The sequence below is a fragment of the Cryptomeria japonica genome, chromosome 5 (genome assembly GCF_030272615.1).
Source record: "Cryptomeria japonica chromosome 5, Sugi_1.0, whole genome shotgun sequence".
Taxonomy (NCBI): domain Eukaryota; kingdom Viridiplantae; phylum Streptophyta; class Pinopsida; order Cupressales; family Cupressaceae; genus Cryptomeria; species Cryptomeria japonica.
The window spans coordinates 44,798,256-44,812,853 of record NC_081409.1 but is presented as its reverse complement, the minus strand read 5'-3'; the positions used below and the strand labels follow the sequence as shown (position 1 = coordinate 44,812,853).

The window sequence follows — 14,598 nt, the reverse complement described above, 5'->3', positions numbered from 1 at the left end:
GTTGTCAGTAATATACTTAGACAATGTGTCAAGTTGATGCAAAGAATCTTTATTATCTACATTGCACTTAGGTGCTATCATTTTCAAAATTGGAATTGTATCATCAATTGCTTTGTATGCTTGTGAACTACACTCTATTATCTTCTTGATAGAATCCAAAAGAACTTCTGCCACATTTGTCGGTTTGAATTCTGCATTTGAAGAGTCAACAATCTGTATTCCGCCAATGGGAGCAATTTCTTTGCTTGTGGTGACCTCTGGTAGGTCATTTTGTGTTTGCATCTCTTTAAACAAAGGTTTGGATTGCTCAGCTATTGCCGGTTGCACTGTCTCTGCATGAACCTATTGCTGTGAGGGAGCCTGCTGCTCTGCCTGTTTCTCGGTGTTGTCACCTACCGGTTTACTTTTTGTGCTATCTGTTTTCCCTGTTGAATCCTTATCTACCACAATATGGACTTTCTAAGTGTCAATGTTCATTGTATATAACACCTTAGCATCTGGATTTGTGTCCTCGTGTGATACATCCATACTCTCACTAGCCGGTTGATTGCCAGTGGTAACTACTGGTGGAGTATCTAGAGGTGATGGGGATAAGTTATCTATTATTTTTATGCTGGGTGGACCACCAACCTTACCTTTTCCCTTATCCTTATCTTTTTGGTATACTTTGATGGGTTTAGGATTTCGATATTCTTCTCGCTTTTCCTTCTCTACAAGGAATATGTCCCATGCATTACCTGTTTCCTCTGCAACCTCATTCACTCTACCAACCATAACTGCTACATGCCGACGTGCAGTTGAAAATACTGACCGGTTAGCCTCAAAGATCAGATCATCTATCTCTTTTGGTGAGTTGACTAGATATACAACAAGTAGTTTTTCAATTTTTATTTTCTTATCAAGCTCTACAATAGCTGGCCTTCTAGCTTCAAGTCTTTTGAACAGTTTTGTCGATAATTCATCCACAACTTGCATCAAAAATTTCTTGTAAATATCCAAGTGTAGGATTACACTATTTTCAACTTTTTCCTTGTCATCAGTTGATAATGAGTCATATAATTTGTTGATGTTTTTTAGCTTTCCATCCTCTGTTATTTCATTGAGAAGTTTGTCAATTGGAACAATGGTTTGTTGAGACTTTTTCTTGGGGGTTAACTTCTTCTTTGGAGTTAATTTCCTAGTTGTGGGCCTTACTACCTGTTGTTTTGTCTGGTTCTTCTAAGAGAACGTGTAGATACCGGTGTAGGTTTCCTTTTTCTCACAACTCTTTTGAATGCAGCTGGTATATCAATTTCCAAAGAATTTCCAACTGGTGAAAGGTGAGTTTCCAGTTGAAGTGTTTCTAACTCATCTTCAGTAATACCAGTTTATTTGAGTATATCATCCTTAATAGCTTTTTCTTTCTTGGATCCTCTTCTAACTATTGCTTCAACCTTCTTAACCCTTTTCTTTGATTGAATTTGGTTTTCAATAGTCTCAGCATTGCCAAATACCTCTTCTTTAGGTTCCTTTGGAGCTTCTAGGAGGGATTTTGCATATGTTTCTATTATGTGGTCATAAGTTTCATACCCCATTTCAGTAACCCAAATGGTTCTTGGGATAACTGCCTCCATCCAGATTTCATCCTTCTTTATAACAAAACAAATTTCATCCTTATACTTGTTTACAATTTCTTGTGACAATCTGACTCTGGTCTTCATCCGAGCCTTCGATGCCTGAAAATACTCATCTATGTTCTTTTCTCTGTTCTCTCCCAAGTTGTTTAGTAAATCTGACAACTGTTTGCCTACCTGTATGTCAAAACCAATATTTCTGTTACTGATATCAAGTACTTGTTTGGTTATGTGTAGCATTAGACAGACAAGTAGATTTCCAAATCTGAATGTCCCCTTTTTGTCTTTTTTAATCTTTCCCAAATTGTCATTTAGCTCATCTTTAAGCCATTCACACACATCTATTTTTGCATTATCATTAATCATGTCATAGGTACTCTTTATGCATAGGCTAGAGACTAAGTTTAACCTATTTGCATGTGTTGTTTTGTAGCCTAAGATCATACTGATGAATCTGACATTGATAGCTGTTACATCATTTACTCTTAAGGATCTTTTATCAGATGTTGTGCCAGTTAGGTTAATCACTAGGTCATTTGAGACCTTCTTTGTTTTATCAGGCCTGCTACCGGTGGAGGGTAACCTTATCATAGCTTTTACTACTTCTTTAGTGATTTTGTGAACTGAGTCCAACCAGAAGAATGCACCGTGTACCCTTCTTAGTACTATGCTTATAACATCCTTAGAAAAATCTGGAATACTGAGAATTTCAGTGAAACCTAGGGTTTCTACTATCTTGTGTTCAGGTTTAACATTACCAGATTCGTCACAACTTACAGACTTATACATATTCTTGATTTCCTCATCACCTAATTCTTCTATGTGACAATGAGTGTACATTCTGGGGTCTTCAACAAAAACTACTCCTTTAGGGATTTGAGAAAAAGCACCAACATTATCATCTTTCTTGGCAATTTTAGGAACTAACTGAAATACGGGTCTAGGGCATTTAATCACTTCGACTACAGTAGGGTTTTCTATGAATTCAGGAACAGGTGAAGAAGCCATGATTATAAATACCTTTATCTGCCTTAGGAATGATTTCTTGATGAGTTGCTTCACTTCTTTTCTCGGAATGCCTTTGCTCTGGAATTTTCGTGCTCTTGAAGGTTTGAATTCTTGGTGAAATGAAAATGGAGCCAAAACATTGTTTTATAATGTTATTTTTGCCAACCACCACATTTAATGCTTGTCGATTAAGTAATGACTTAACTTATTTGCTGATATAGAAGTAATTTCAACTTCTCACCATCAACCGAGGGAATAATAGCATGTTTCACATTTGATTGCCAAACCCTCAAAGGAATTTTCTTCAGTTGGATGAAGAGTCTCCTGCTAGTGGAGGAGTATTCCTATCACCATTTAGTTCTTATTTCCTGATCCATTGTTTTGAGAATTCCTGCTTTACCTCTTCAACTTTTTCTTTACCTTTCAAACTAGGACCTTTGTTATTTACCGGTGAGGAATTGCTTCTACAAATTTTAGCAATATGTCCAATCTTGTTACAGGCATAACAAGTCACATTATTTTTCTGAATAGCTTTTCCATAGCTTATGCTGGTTTGTGTTCTACATTGATTAGATAAGTGTCCAAATCTTCCACAAACATAACATCTTACATTCATTCTGCAATTTTTTGAATTATGACCAACTTTGTTGAATTTTGAACATTGACCGGTGGGTGTATTGGTATTCTGATAATTTTTAGATTTACATTGATTTTCTCTATGACCATACTTGTTACAGTTAAAGTATTTTCCATTAAATTTATAAGCAGTAGGTTGTCTTACCAGTTTTCCTTGATCTCGTGTGTTTGCAGTACCAGAGCTTTCACTAGTTTCAAAGCCAAGGCCATTAGTGTCACCATTAGGTTTCTGATTCTTCAACAAGTCACCAAGTTCTTCTGAGTTTTTCTTGAATTTTTCTTTCTGCTGATTTGCAGTATCTAGTTCTCTTTCCAAGATACCTTTCTATCTCATGAGTTCATCTGAGTTATTTTGTGCATGCGTCAGATCTGTTTTCAATATATCATTTTCATAGCTAAGTCTTGTGTTCTCATTTGCAGCATCACTTAGTCTTCTAGTCAAATCTTCTTCATTCTTCTTCCTATCGTCAATTTCCTTACAAAATCTCATAGTCATATCTTGCATCTCATTCTTTGTTTTCATGTTTTCTTGTTTCAACTTATTCATCAGATCACTAAGAGTTTCCTTTTCATCATTCTCATTTTGCATCTTTTCACAGAGTTCTCCTCTTGTTCCTTGCAATGGTAAGATTTTCTTGAAGTGCTTGAATAATATCCTGTGCAACCTTTAGATCATCTTCAAGTTTGATATTTTTCAACTTTTTTGTATCATAGTCTGAGAGAGCTGCTTCTAATTGCTTCATCAAGTTTTCCATCTCTACCAGTGTCAAGATCTTCCTCAAGTTGTTAGGCTTTTGAAAATAGAGGACCAAGCTCTGATACCAATTGTTAGGATTCCCAAAGATACTGAGAGGGGGGTGAATCAGTATCTAACCGGTTATAATATTTTCTTAACTTAAAACATGTAAAGCATATCAATATTGTATACCGGTAAACAAGAAATAATGCAATAAATAAAGATAACAACAACCACATGAAAAACACACCATAACACAGTAGTTTAACGAGGAAAACCGGTGTGGGAAAAACCTCAGTGGGATTTATGACCCACAATATTCACTTACTAGCCAATAAGAGAATATTACTGCTACAAGAGGGGCCTGCACATGCAGGAAGGCCTAGTGCCTAGAGCTCACTGCTCAATTACAAAATGGGAAGTCTCACTGACTTACAAAATGGATTATATAAATCCAATGTCTTGTACTGCTTCAAAATAACATCTGCTATGCCAGATCCAGTACCGGTTTATAGGTCTACTTCATACATAAACCTTTAACCTATAATTCACATAATAGATCTGCCTTATTTCACCTATCTTCTTCCTTTAATCCATCACTAAAATGTTCTACAATGATCTCTTATATATATGAGTCATTTTACAACTTGCCAAGTCGGCTTACAATGTTTTTACAATAATTTACAAAATATATTATAAACAAAATTCTTGTCGGCTTCTGTGTCGGTATACTTCCTTTCACTGCCGGTGTAGAGTCTGACCTTGTTGGTGCTGGTAAATTGTCTTGCCGGTGTCATAGGATTGTAAGGTTGCCATCAATGATAAAACCTTCAATCACTTACAATATCTCATTGGAGTGTGCATTTGCCAACAATCTCCCCCTTTGGCATTGATGGCAACACTCATGAGAAAAATTCAAAAAGTGTCATAAAAAAGAATCTACCAGAATTGTCTTGCCAAAAATTGTGTACCAAAAGAATATGTGCTCCCCCTGAGCTGATGAGTCATTTGCTGGTTATTTTTTTCATTCCACTACTCCCCCTTTGGCATCAATGACAAAGGTTGTCAAAGTGTCAATTGAGTGTGGTTTCCTGTTTCATCCTTGTAATTGGTTGGTTACAATATGAAAAAGATCTGCCAGTACTAGATTCAGGCTCTTAATGAATCATTTGCTATCTTTTAATGTGGCCTCTGTCCTTTGAATTGTATTGGTGAGGTGTTGCATTTGCTCTGTCGATGTTTTCTATCCTTGAATTAAAGCATAAGATATTTCTTTTCTTAAGGAGGCGAGGTAGTCCAATTTTAGACTAAGTCTCCATTTTAGGTCTTTTGCTTTTCCTTTTATTCTCTCCTTTTATCTTTCCAACTTTAGAAGTTCCTCCTCAAAACCTGTTATTTTCTGCTCAAAAACTGATAAATGATCGTGCTGTTAAATTTGCATCTATGGTGATTGGCTATAGAATTTTCTATTCAAGCAGAATGAACAACATACCGACAACACCTATTCAAATTGCCTACTAGATGATTAAGGAGGATGTTGATTATGATCTCTGTCAAGCAATGAGAAGCCAATTAGTGACAAATTTAGAAGTTGTGAAGAAAGAGAAGAAGCTGAGATTCAAGTTTGGACAACTTATCATGGGATAATTCTTTTATTTCCAAAACTTTTTCCCTGGTATAGGTGATATTCAATGGATATCCGGTACTTCAGCACTGATGCAAATAAAGAACAGTATTTGGATGATCAAAGACAAGTTTGATGATATCATTTGGGGATGTTTCAAGAAATTTCAAAAGAAAATGCATGCAAGAGAGAGAATTCTAACTAAAGTTGTAAACAAATATGAGGATTCCATCTATTTCAAGGTTGACACAAATACATGCTTGATGCAAGCTATGATTCCAAGAACCACATGGGTAATGCCCATGGGATATGAAGTAGATAAAGATCTACTCATTTCCTATGTTGACCATTTATTAGGACAACCGGTAGATGCTATTGCTGAAAGGTTTGGAACCTACAAGGAGAAATTACTGAAAGTGCATTCTAAATTACAAAAACCGGTGATTGCGAAGAAAATAAGAAAAGAGGTACAAGCCTTTGCTGAGTAGGCCGGATTCACAAAAGAACAGATAGTTGCAGCAAAAGCCAAATATGAGGCTCAACAAGGTGGAACTTCCAGTGTACCAACCGATACCCCCACCGGTAAGACCAAAGAAGCCAAAGCAGTTGAGAAGAAGAAAGCTGAAGAAACTAAGGTGAAGCCTGCTGAATCTCAAAGAGGGAAACCCTCTAAACTACAATTCCAAAGGAAAGGTAAAACTATTGAACCTCCTATTGTGCTTGCCCAAACCGGAAAAAGAAAGAAGGAGAAAGCTCACAAGCTAGTGATAGATATTGAGGAAACAAATTCAGAAGAAGATAAGAAAACACTAAGGGAAAGTGCTAAGAAGAAAAAGACTACTCAAAAAGGTAAAGTAGCTACAAAAATATTGACACTTGAAGATTCTTTCACTAGAATGATTAGAATCATTAAGGAGTATGGTATTTACAAAGGTTTAAACATACTGTTTACTCATTTGTCTGAAAGTCAACGAACGGAGATTGAAGATGCAGTCATCTTCAGTATGAAAAAGTTTAGTAGAGCCCTCATTGAGCCACAAGGGCAAATTCCAGATACTTTGTATAATATTATTGATGCAAGATGGTAAGCCGCCATTAGACAGGATAAAGAAGTTATTGATTACACTCTTGAACACCTACAACTGGAAGCCAGTGAGGAAGAAATAAAAGATGTACAAGTAAATGCAAAATCATTTCTTAGATCCATGAAAATAGTAACTAGTATATCGATAGGTGATACTGAATCAATCAAAAGGAGACTGAAATTTTGATAAAGAAATCTTTAGGCCTCATCCTTGAAGAAGAAGAAAAATATGAAGAAGATGAGGATGATACACATGTTAAGTTAAAGGGAGAAAATTTTCCTGAGAATCTTAAGCCTATAGATTTAGAGCTGGATAATAAGTACTTGGACGATGATCCTATTGATAATGAACTGATAGATATAACAGAGATGATACTAGTGATGCTGATAATGTTACTAACACTGCTGATAGTGTAGATGTTTATAAAGTTAGTGTACAGATGTTGGATACTCAACAGGAATAGGTTGAGAACAAAGGAGAAGAGAAAGAAGCTGACAAAAGCTCAACTGAGCAACTGGTGAATGCTCAATCCGCAGTAACACAAACTCCACTGGTAAATGCAACCATAGATAAAAATGTAAATGATGCTATCAATGACAGCCAGAAGGATATGGTTGAGGAAAAGAAGGCAAAGGAGGCACCGACTACTAAACAAAGTGTGGAAATGCAACCACCACCGGTAAAGAAACATCATGTTGAAAGTCAACTTCCACCGGTCACTACAACAACACAGAAGGAACAAATAGAGACAAGGAAAGAGAAAACAGAGGAAGAAAAGACAAAGAAAAAGGAGAAGACAGATAATAAGGATCAAGAGAAGAAGTAGAGAACCTTGATCGATGATGATGATGATGATGATGATGATGAGGACTCCGTGAGTACTAAAGGTCCTATAGATATGGACAATTTGAGTTCTTCTGAGTTAATGGAGATTTCTATTGCTATGCAATCCCGTGCACAAAAGAAGAGGTTGAAAGAGAAAAAAATAGAAGCAAAGACTATAAGGATTGTTGTTGATATTTTGTCAAGTCTCCTACCAGAGACTGATACAGAACATTTGGCTACCCCTATTGCAAAGCTTGGATAGTTAGTAGTTGATGCTAGGGAACAACTAAAATCACTTGAAGAGGTAGCTCATGCTTTAGCAGAAAAAGATTACAAGAAGAGAAGGGGAGAACAATTGATTTTAGAAATTGACAAAGGTAAGGTTGCTTTAACAGTGAAAAAAGATCTTTTGATAACCGGAATAGAAACTAGAGGTAAAATTTTGGCCACTATATCTAAAGTATCCTTATTCTATACTGACTTAAAGAAAAAGAGAGAAGATACAGAGAAGGAACTAGAAAGGATAAGTGAAGCATACATATCGGTACAGGACTTCGCTTTGTTTTTTTGGTAAATCAGTTGATGCCTTACAACACATATTAGAAATTTATGATTTTGAACAGGTGAGGTGGATAAGATCCTTTAAGGAGCTAAAGAATCAGTTAATTTCGATAGTTGAAATTCTACAGAGAGCATACAAGGAGTCTGAAGCAATTTTGGCTACCCTAGAGATGAGCACTGTTGATGCTATGGAAGAATTTGCTGCACAGATTTTGACACATGTTGAAATCACTGAGACACTATTAGAAACATGTGACAATGACCTTTAGCAGTTAAAGTTTCATTTCAATGATATTTTCTTGAGAATTGCATTGTAAAGACTTCAAAACTCTTCTATTTGTCTATATATGCAGTTTTTTATGACAATTTTGATGTAAAGTATGTATTTTACTTTTCTGCTTGGCATTGTTGTCAAAGGAGGAGTAGAAATAGTAAGAGTCAAAATTTTGTATTTACTGTTAAGGGGGAGTAATGATTTCATTTTTCGGCAGCAATTACTAAGGGGGGGTATGTGTTGGTATGAGTCCATGTATTTTGTATATAGTCACTTTTTGTGCTGCACACTTAGTTGACAAAATATTTCCTAAGTGTTGCCATCAATGCCAAAGGGGGAGATTGTTGGAATTTGATCATTTGGTCAATCGGTAATGTAATGTAATGTTTTGATGCAACTGGTATATGTCTCTTGCGCATAGAGATTAGATTTATATATGATGACTATTTTGTATGTTGTCATTGATGGCAACTATGTTTCTTTGAGTCATCTAAGTCCTATAGTTCAACCAACTAGACTTAATCAGTAAAGCAGAGACAGCTCCATTAGAACCGGTAAATAAGTTCTCAAACAGTAAAATGACTGACAGAGTCTCACACTGACAACTGGTACTTGAAATCCATGAAGGATGGAGGAATGCAGTTTTGTAGCAACATTGATGACTATCCGATGAAGATAACTTCATGACTACACGAGCATATATGATCACATGAATGAGATTTGATCAACAAGGCAGAGATCAAGAAACATAGATAACTGGTAGTGATGAAAATCACTCAAATCGATAAAACGATACAAAATTGGATTTGTTATGTTGGTGGCTGACATAACTAAAGCGTATAATGCAAGATTGTCTAGATGCATTGAACCTAAAGAATTGTAATAAGGTTCTAGCCGACCTTATGATAATTTTAATTGTGTGATGAGGTATGAAAGGGTATATATAATTGAGCTTGATAATGTGATACATTATGAGCGAATTTTGTATTTATGATAGTGCAAAGATCATAGGAGTTGAGAGATGATATATTTGTGATGTTGTAATATTCTAAAGTGGATCTTATCTGACACAGAAGGTGTTATACTGAGATCATTTGTATTTGTTGTCTTCCTAGTAGTTGAAACAAGATAATCCTCTTACAAGGTCACTCCTAACAGGGTGCAGTAAGATCCTAACAGTTCTAATCATTAAATCCTCTAACTAGGTGACACATTAACTTGTGTTTGCAAATTCCAGTTACTTGGGTAGCTCCTAACAGGGCTGGTCCTCACAGGCTTTTTTGTAAAGCTCTTAACCAAGCTTAGACACTTCTAATAGGGTGTGCCCCTAACCAAGTGTTGTAGACCTTAACCGGTCAGATCTCTATACTGCAGATAGTGGATCTTGTGGTTACTAACTCCCACCGTGGTTTTTCCCATTTGGATTTTCCTTGTATAAACTCTTGTGTCATGTGGTTTATGCTCTGTGTGGTGATTGTATACTTGGTGCTATTTCTTACATGTTTATTGAGTTTTAAGTTGGTAAAATTGATATTCAGATTTGTATTGTTTTTACTATCACTGATTCACCCCCACCTCTCAATGCCTTATAAGTTCATCATCGCCACCCACAATTTGTGAGATATTATGAAATAATCCTAAAATATGTACCAATCTTGACAGAACTTACATTTAAAGATGAATTATAGCAGATTCTCAAGCAACATTTATGAGAATTGACTCAAGCGACAAAGGATATGGAACCTTATAAGCTCATGACTTATTTTTGTTGGTGGATTAGATGGGGTAATCTCAACCAATATGATGATTCCAATCTATTTCTAACTAGATATTTTAAACATTCTTCCCCAGCAGAGTCGTCATTTTTGTTGGTGCCCCAGATTGCACACGGTGGGGTTTTACACTGTTGTAGGGGGAGGAACCAAGTCGGGCACTCGAATCATGCATGGAGAGGCCAAATCCAAATTAACTATTTTTGGGATACTCGGGAACTTGGACCAATATATGACAAGGACTATTCTAACCCTTCTTCACTTCGGGCTCTGGAAAACCCAGGAGGGTGATCCCTTAATGCTCCTGTAATCTACGCACCACACTTGCAGATGATATTAAAATAAAGTAGACGATCTCACTCCTAAAAGGACATAAAAAAAGAGGGAGAATGCTACATAGTGGCTAGCTCTCAGTGATCCTTGACCTACTTTGGAGCGTGAGACAACTTTTGACAAGTAGTGACATGTATATAAATGAAAAGATATTATGATATTATCGATTTGTAGCGAGCTATCGATGAAATATGAGTAGAGAACTGTTACTGGAAATGACTAAAGCCTTGAACAATGCCTTATCCATTAGGCAACTGAAATTGTAAAACATAAGATGAAATATATCAAAACAGAACATTAATCAAATTGGGTATTTATTTGATTAATTAAACAATATTTGTTTAATTCTTTAAGTTCCCTATTATCTTTTTACACTTAAGCTAACATTAGGTGTATAATAATTAATTCTTTTATTAATTATTATGTGCGAGCCTAGGTTTTCCCTTTTAGGTTTTCTTGACCAATTAGAGGTTATTTTTTCTTTTCTTTGTATTATTATGACACTACACTTTTTTGGTGAATATTGAACTCTCCTCTTTTGAGCATATTTTTCCTGTGTATTGTTCTTTAGATTGCTTTGCTTCATTGCTTCTCCTTGTAACAGATTGTTTTAGCTTGCAGAAGATATTTAGGCTCTTGTGGCATTGTGTTTCTCAACTCCAACATGGTATCAGAGCTCAGATCTGCAGCTATTTGTTCCTGTTTTTGAGAATTTTTGCATTGGAAGCAGATCTGGGGTTTCAGGCAATATTTTTGTGTGCTTAGGTATAGGATTTTTTCTGAGCACTTTGGGCCTAAACGGACCTCACCATCGTGCTCAAAAGGTCCCAAAACCCCTATAGTCATATAAAATTTATCTATTTTTGACTCTTGAGCATTTGGGTGAATTTTTCCTCCAAAACCAGGTTGTACGACTCTGGCATGCAAATCGAGAAAAAAAGTCAAAAAATTGTGCCTTTTTATGACATTCAGGCCGGATTTTTGATTTTTTTTTAAAAAATCACAAAAAAAAAAATAAAAAATCCAAAGGAGGGCACAAAAAAGTTTTTTTTGGCATCTTGGGAAAGAGGTTTCGCATAGTACTGGACCTGACAGTCCGACCATCGTACGGCCTACCGGACCTGTCAGTCTAGCCCTTGCGGCCCCCGGTGACCACTTTGGCCCCTGCCGCCGGCCCCTCCGGAACCCACTGCCAGCAACCCTCTCTGGTTCTCGCCACCGGCTACCACCTGCGACCCTCACCGGCCCCTCCGACCCCCGTCGTTGGCTACCGTCGGCCCTCCGGCCCCGCCAACAAACTCCGGTCACTGCTGCCGACAAACTCTGCCACCTCCACTCGACCCGAAATCGCCACGTCTGCCTGGCCCGAAATCGCCACCTCCACTCGGCCCGGCCGCCACCATCCTGCCACCTCCTCCTGGCTCCTCAACCAGACCACCACCCTCTAGCCTTTTGAGGGGGGGGTTCATTTTTTGGCTCTATCTTGAGCATACGGAGTTGGTTTTTGGCAAACGAATAGGCATTGGAAAGCTGGTTTTGAGTTGGATGTTGTGGAGTTGGATTTGTTTTCTGAATCTGCTATTTGACTATAATTTTTTCCAGTCAAAGTCGGGCTTCTTTTCTGCACTTCCGAGGCCGTAGAATGGGCAAATAGACTCTATTTTTCAAAAACGAATAGGCGTTGGAAATATCTCAGCAATCTCTATTCAGATTTGTGATATTTTTTCTCAGAATTTTCATCAGGTACATGAGATATCAGTTTGAAGTTTTTTTCTTATGCACTACTTCCTTCTCATCAGTATGTACTAGGGTTTGGGTTTATCTATTATGGGGGGGTGTTTTTTCTTGCTTTTTGTCATTTATATCAGAAATCCAGAACACCAAAACTCTCAAAACAAACAAACCCTTTTGCATCTTCTGTCTATTCTGAAAGATCACATAATAAAAAAACCAACAAGCAGGTGCAGGTGCAGGTACAAATTTTTGTTCTCATGCCAGATCCTTTAGTTGAGTTGTTGACTTCACACAACTATCACACCTAGAAGCCCTGTATCACGAGGATTCTCAGGGCACGAGGGTTGTGGTCTTGTTTGGATGAGGTTCAACCTGTATTGCAGCGTCCTTATGAGCTTCTTCAACACAGGAACAAAATGGATGAGGCCATGGCGTTGCTCTCCTTGCATGTCTCAGACAGTCTTTTATTTCACCTTGATGAGTTGCTCACTCCTTGAGCTATGTGGTTGAAGTGTTATTCTCTCTTTGGGAGGGTCAATGAGATTCAGGCATTGTAGATTGAGGCAGAGTTGGTTTCTTGTCATGTGATTCCTTTCCCACCATTGAGGATTTCTTGAACAAGTTCAAGGCTACCAGATCTGTTCTTCAGGGATGTGGCAAGATCAAGATGGACACAGAGTGCATTCATTTGATTCTTTCGAAGCTTCAGGGTCATTTTTTAGTTTTTTTCCTCTACTTTCTACTCCACCATGGATGGCTTGGGTTCTCGTTTCACCATGCCTACCTTTAATGTCTTTTGTGAGCGTTTGTCTCATGAGCAGTCTCATCTTTCTCAGCTGGATATGCTCTCCAAGAACAAAGCATTGGTTGCTTAGTCCTCTAAGGAGAAACCAAAGCAGAAACCGAAGCCGAAGAAGCCTTCTACAAGTAGTGAGAATCCCTCCAAGCCTGCTCATAAGTTTGAATCTAAACCACCATTTCCTCCCAAGCATGGGAAATCTTCATAGTCTGGTGAGTCTTCCTCCAAGACTAACAAGAAATTAGGAGATACTTGTAGTCTTTGTGGCAAGGAAGGACATCTCGTTTCCAGGTGTTGGAAACATTTAGAGGCTTTAGAGGAAGCCATGCTGTAACATCACATCTCCTCACCTTAGGCATCTTCTCCTTCCATAGGGAAAGGTCATGCTCTCACTGCTCGAGCTTCGACCTATGGGTCCACATGGATACTTGATTCTAGTGCTTCTCACCATATGACTCACACTCAGCAGTTGGTTACTTCTCTTGCCTCTTGTGGTACTTCATAGATTGCAATGGGTGACTCAGTTCAACTTTCAGTCTTGGGTTCAGGTTCTGTCTCATTAGATGGGGATACTCTGCAGGATGTTCTAGTTGTTCCTGACATCTCGATGGACCTCCTGTCCATTTATCAGATTTTTCACTTTGGCTTTGGTAAGACAGTTGAGTTCTCACCACATGATGTGGTTATTCGAGACCTCCATGACTCTGATTTGGTTGTGGCTACTGGGAGTGTGGATACTACATCTCATCTGTATAGATTTGATGGATTTGAGCCCTCTATGGGTGCTAGTTCATCTCTTATAGCACATGCAAATTCAGTGAGTAAGCTTTGGCATGAGTGCTTGGGCCATGTCAATTACAGATATCTTCAGCAGATGAGTACACAGGCACTTATTCTTGGGCTCCCACAGATTTCCTGCATTGATGGTGTTTGTCATGGTGTGCTTGGCAAGCATCACAGAGATCCCTTTCCAAAGGGAAGTGCCCCTCGTGCTTTGGCACCCTTGGAGTTGATTCACAGTGATCTCATGTCATTTCCCACTCCTTCTTTTTCTGGGGCCAAGTATGTGCTCACTTTTATTGATGACTTCTCTAGACGCACATGGGTGTACTTTCTTAAGTAGAAGTCTGATGTCTTTGATTCATTTTGAATCTTCAAGACATTTGTTGAGAAGCAGTCAGGTTGTTCTATTCAGCGGATACGTACAGATAATGGTGGGGAGTATGTGAATCAGGCTTTCAGAGATTTTTGCATTGAGCATGGTTTGCAGCATCAATTTACTATTCCCTACACCCCTCAGTAGAATGGTGTCGCTGAGTGCAAGAACATAACTTTACGGGAGATGGTGAATTGTATGATTTAGTCCAGGTCCATGGATTCATCTTTTTGGGCTGAGGCAGTCAATTGTGCCAACTATATTTAGAATTGGATACCTCACAAGGCTATTTGACACATGACTCCTGAGGAGGCTTGGTCTCATAACAAGCCTGATGTTTCTTTTTTCCAAGTGTTTGGCAATGAGGCATAGGCTTTTATTCCTAATTCTCAGAGGAAAGCCATGGAGTGGAAGAGATGACCTCTCATTTTTGTTGGCTACT

General features: G+C 37.9%; 1 protein-coding gene across 1 annotated transcript in view; it reads left to right on the top strand.

Annotated features, from left to right (window-relative positions):
• Positions 1-7,528, top strand: part of LOC131875703 (rRNA biogenesis protein rrp36-like) — a 137,015-nt gene extending 129,487 nt beyond the window's left edge. The window contains exons 2-5 of the mRNA XM_059220324.1: positions 5,975-6,033; positions 6,127-6,466; positions 6,707-6,795; positions 7,166-7,528. Of these exons, the coding sequence (XP_059076307.1) occupies positions 5,975-6,033; positions 6,127-6,466; positions 6,707-6,795; positions 7,166-7,528 (851 nt within the window). The remainder of the gene's footprint in view (positions 1-5,974; positions 6,034-6,126; positions 6,467-6,706; positions 6,796-7,165) is intronic.
• Positions 7,529-14,598: the final 7,070 nt, after the last annotated feature.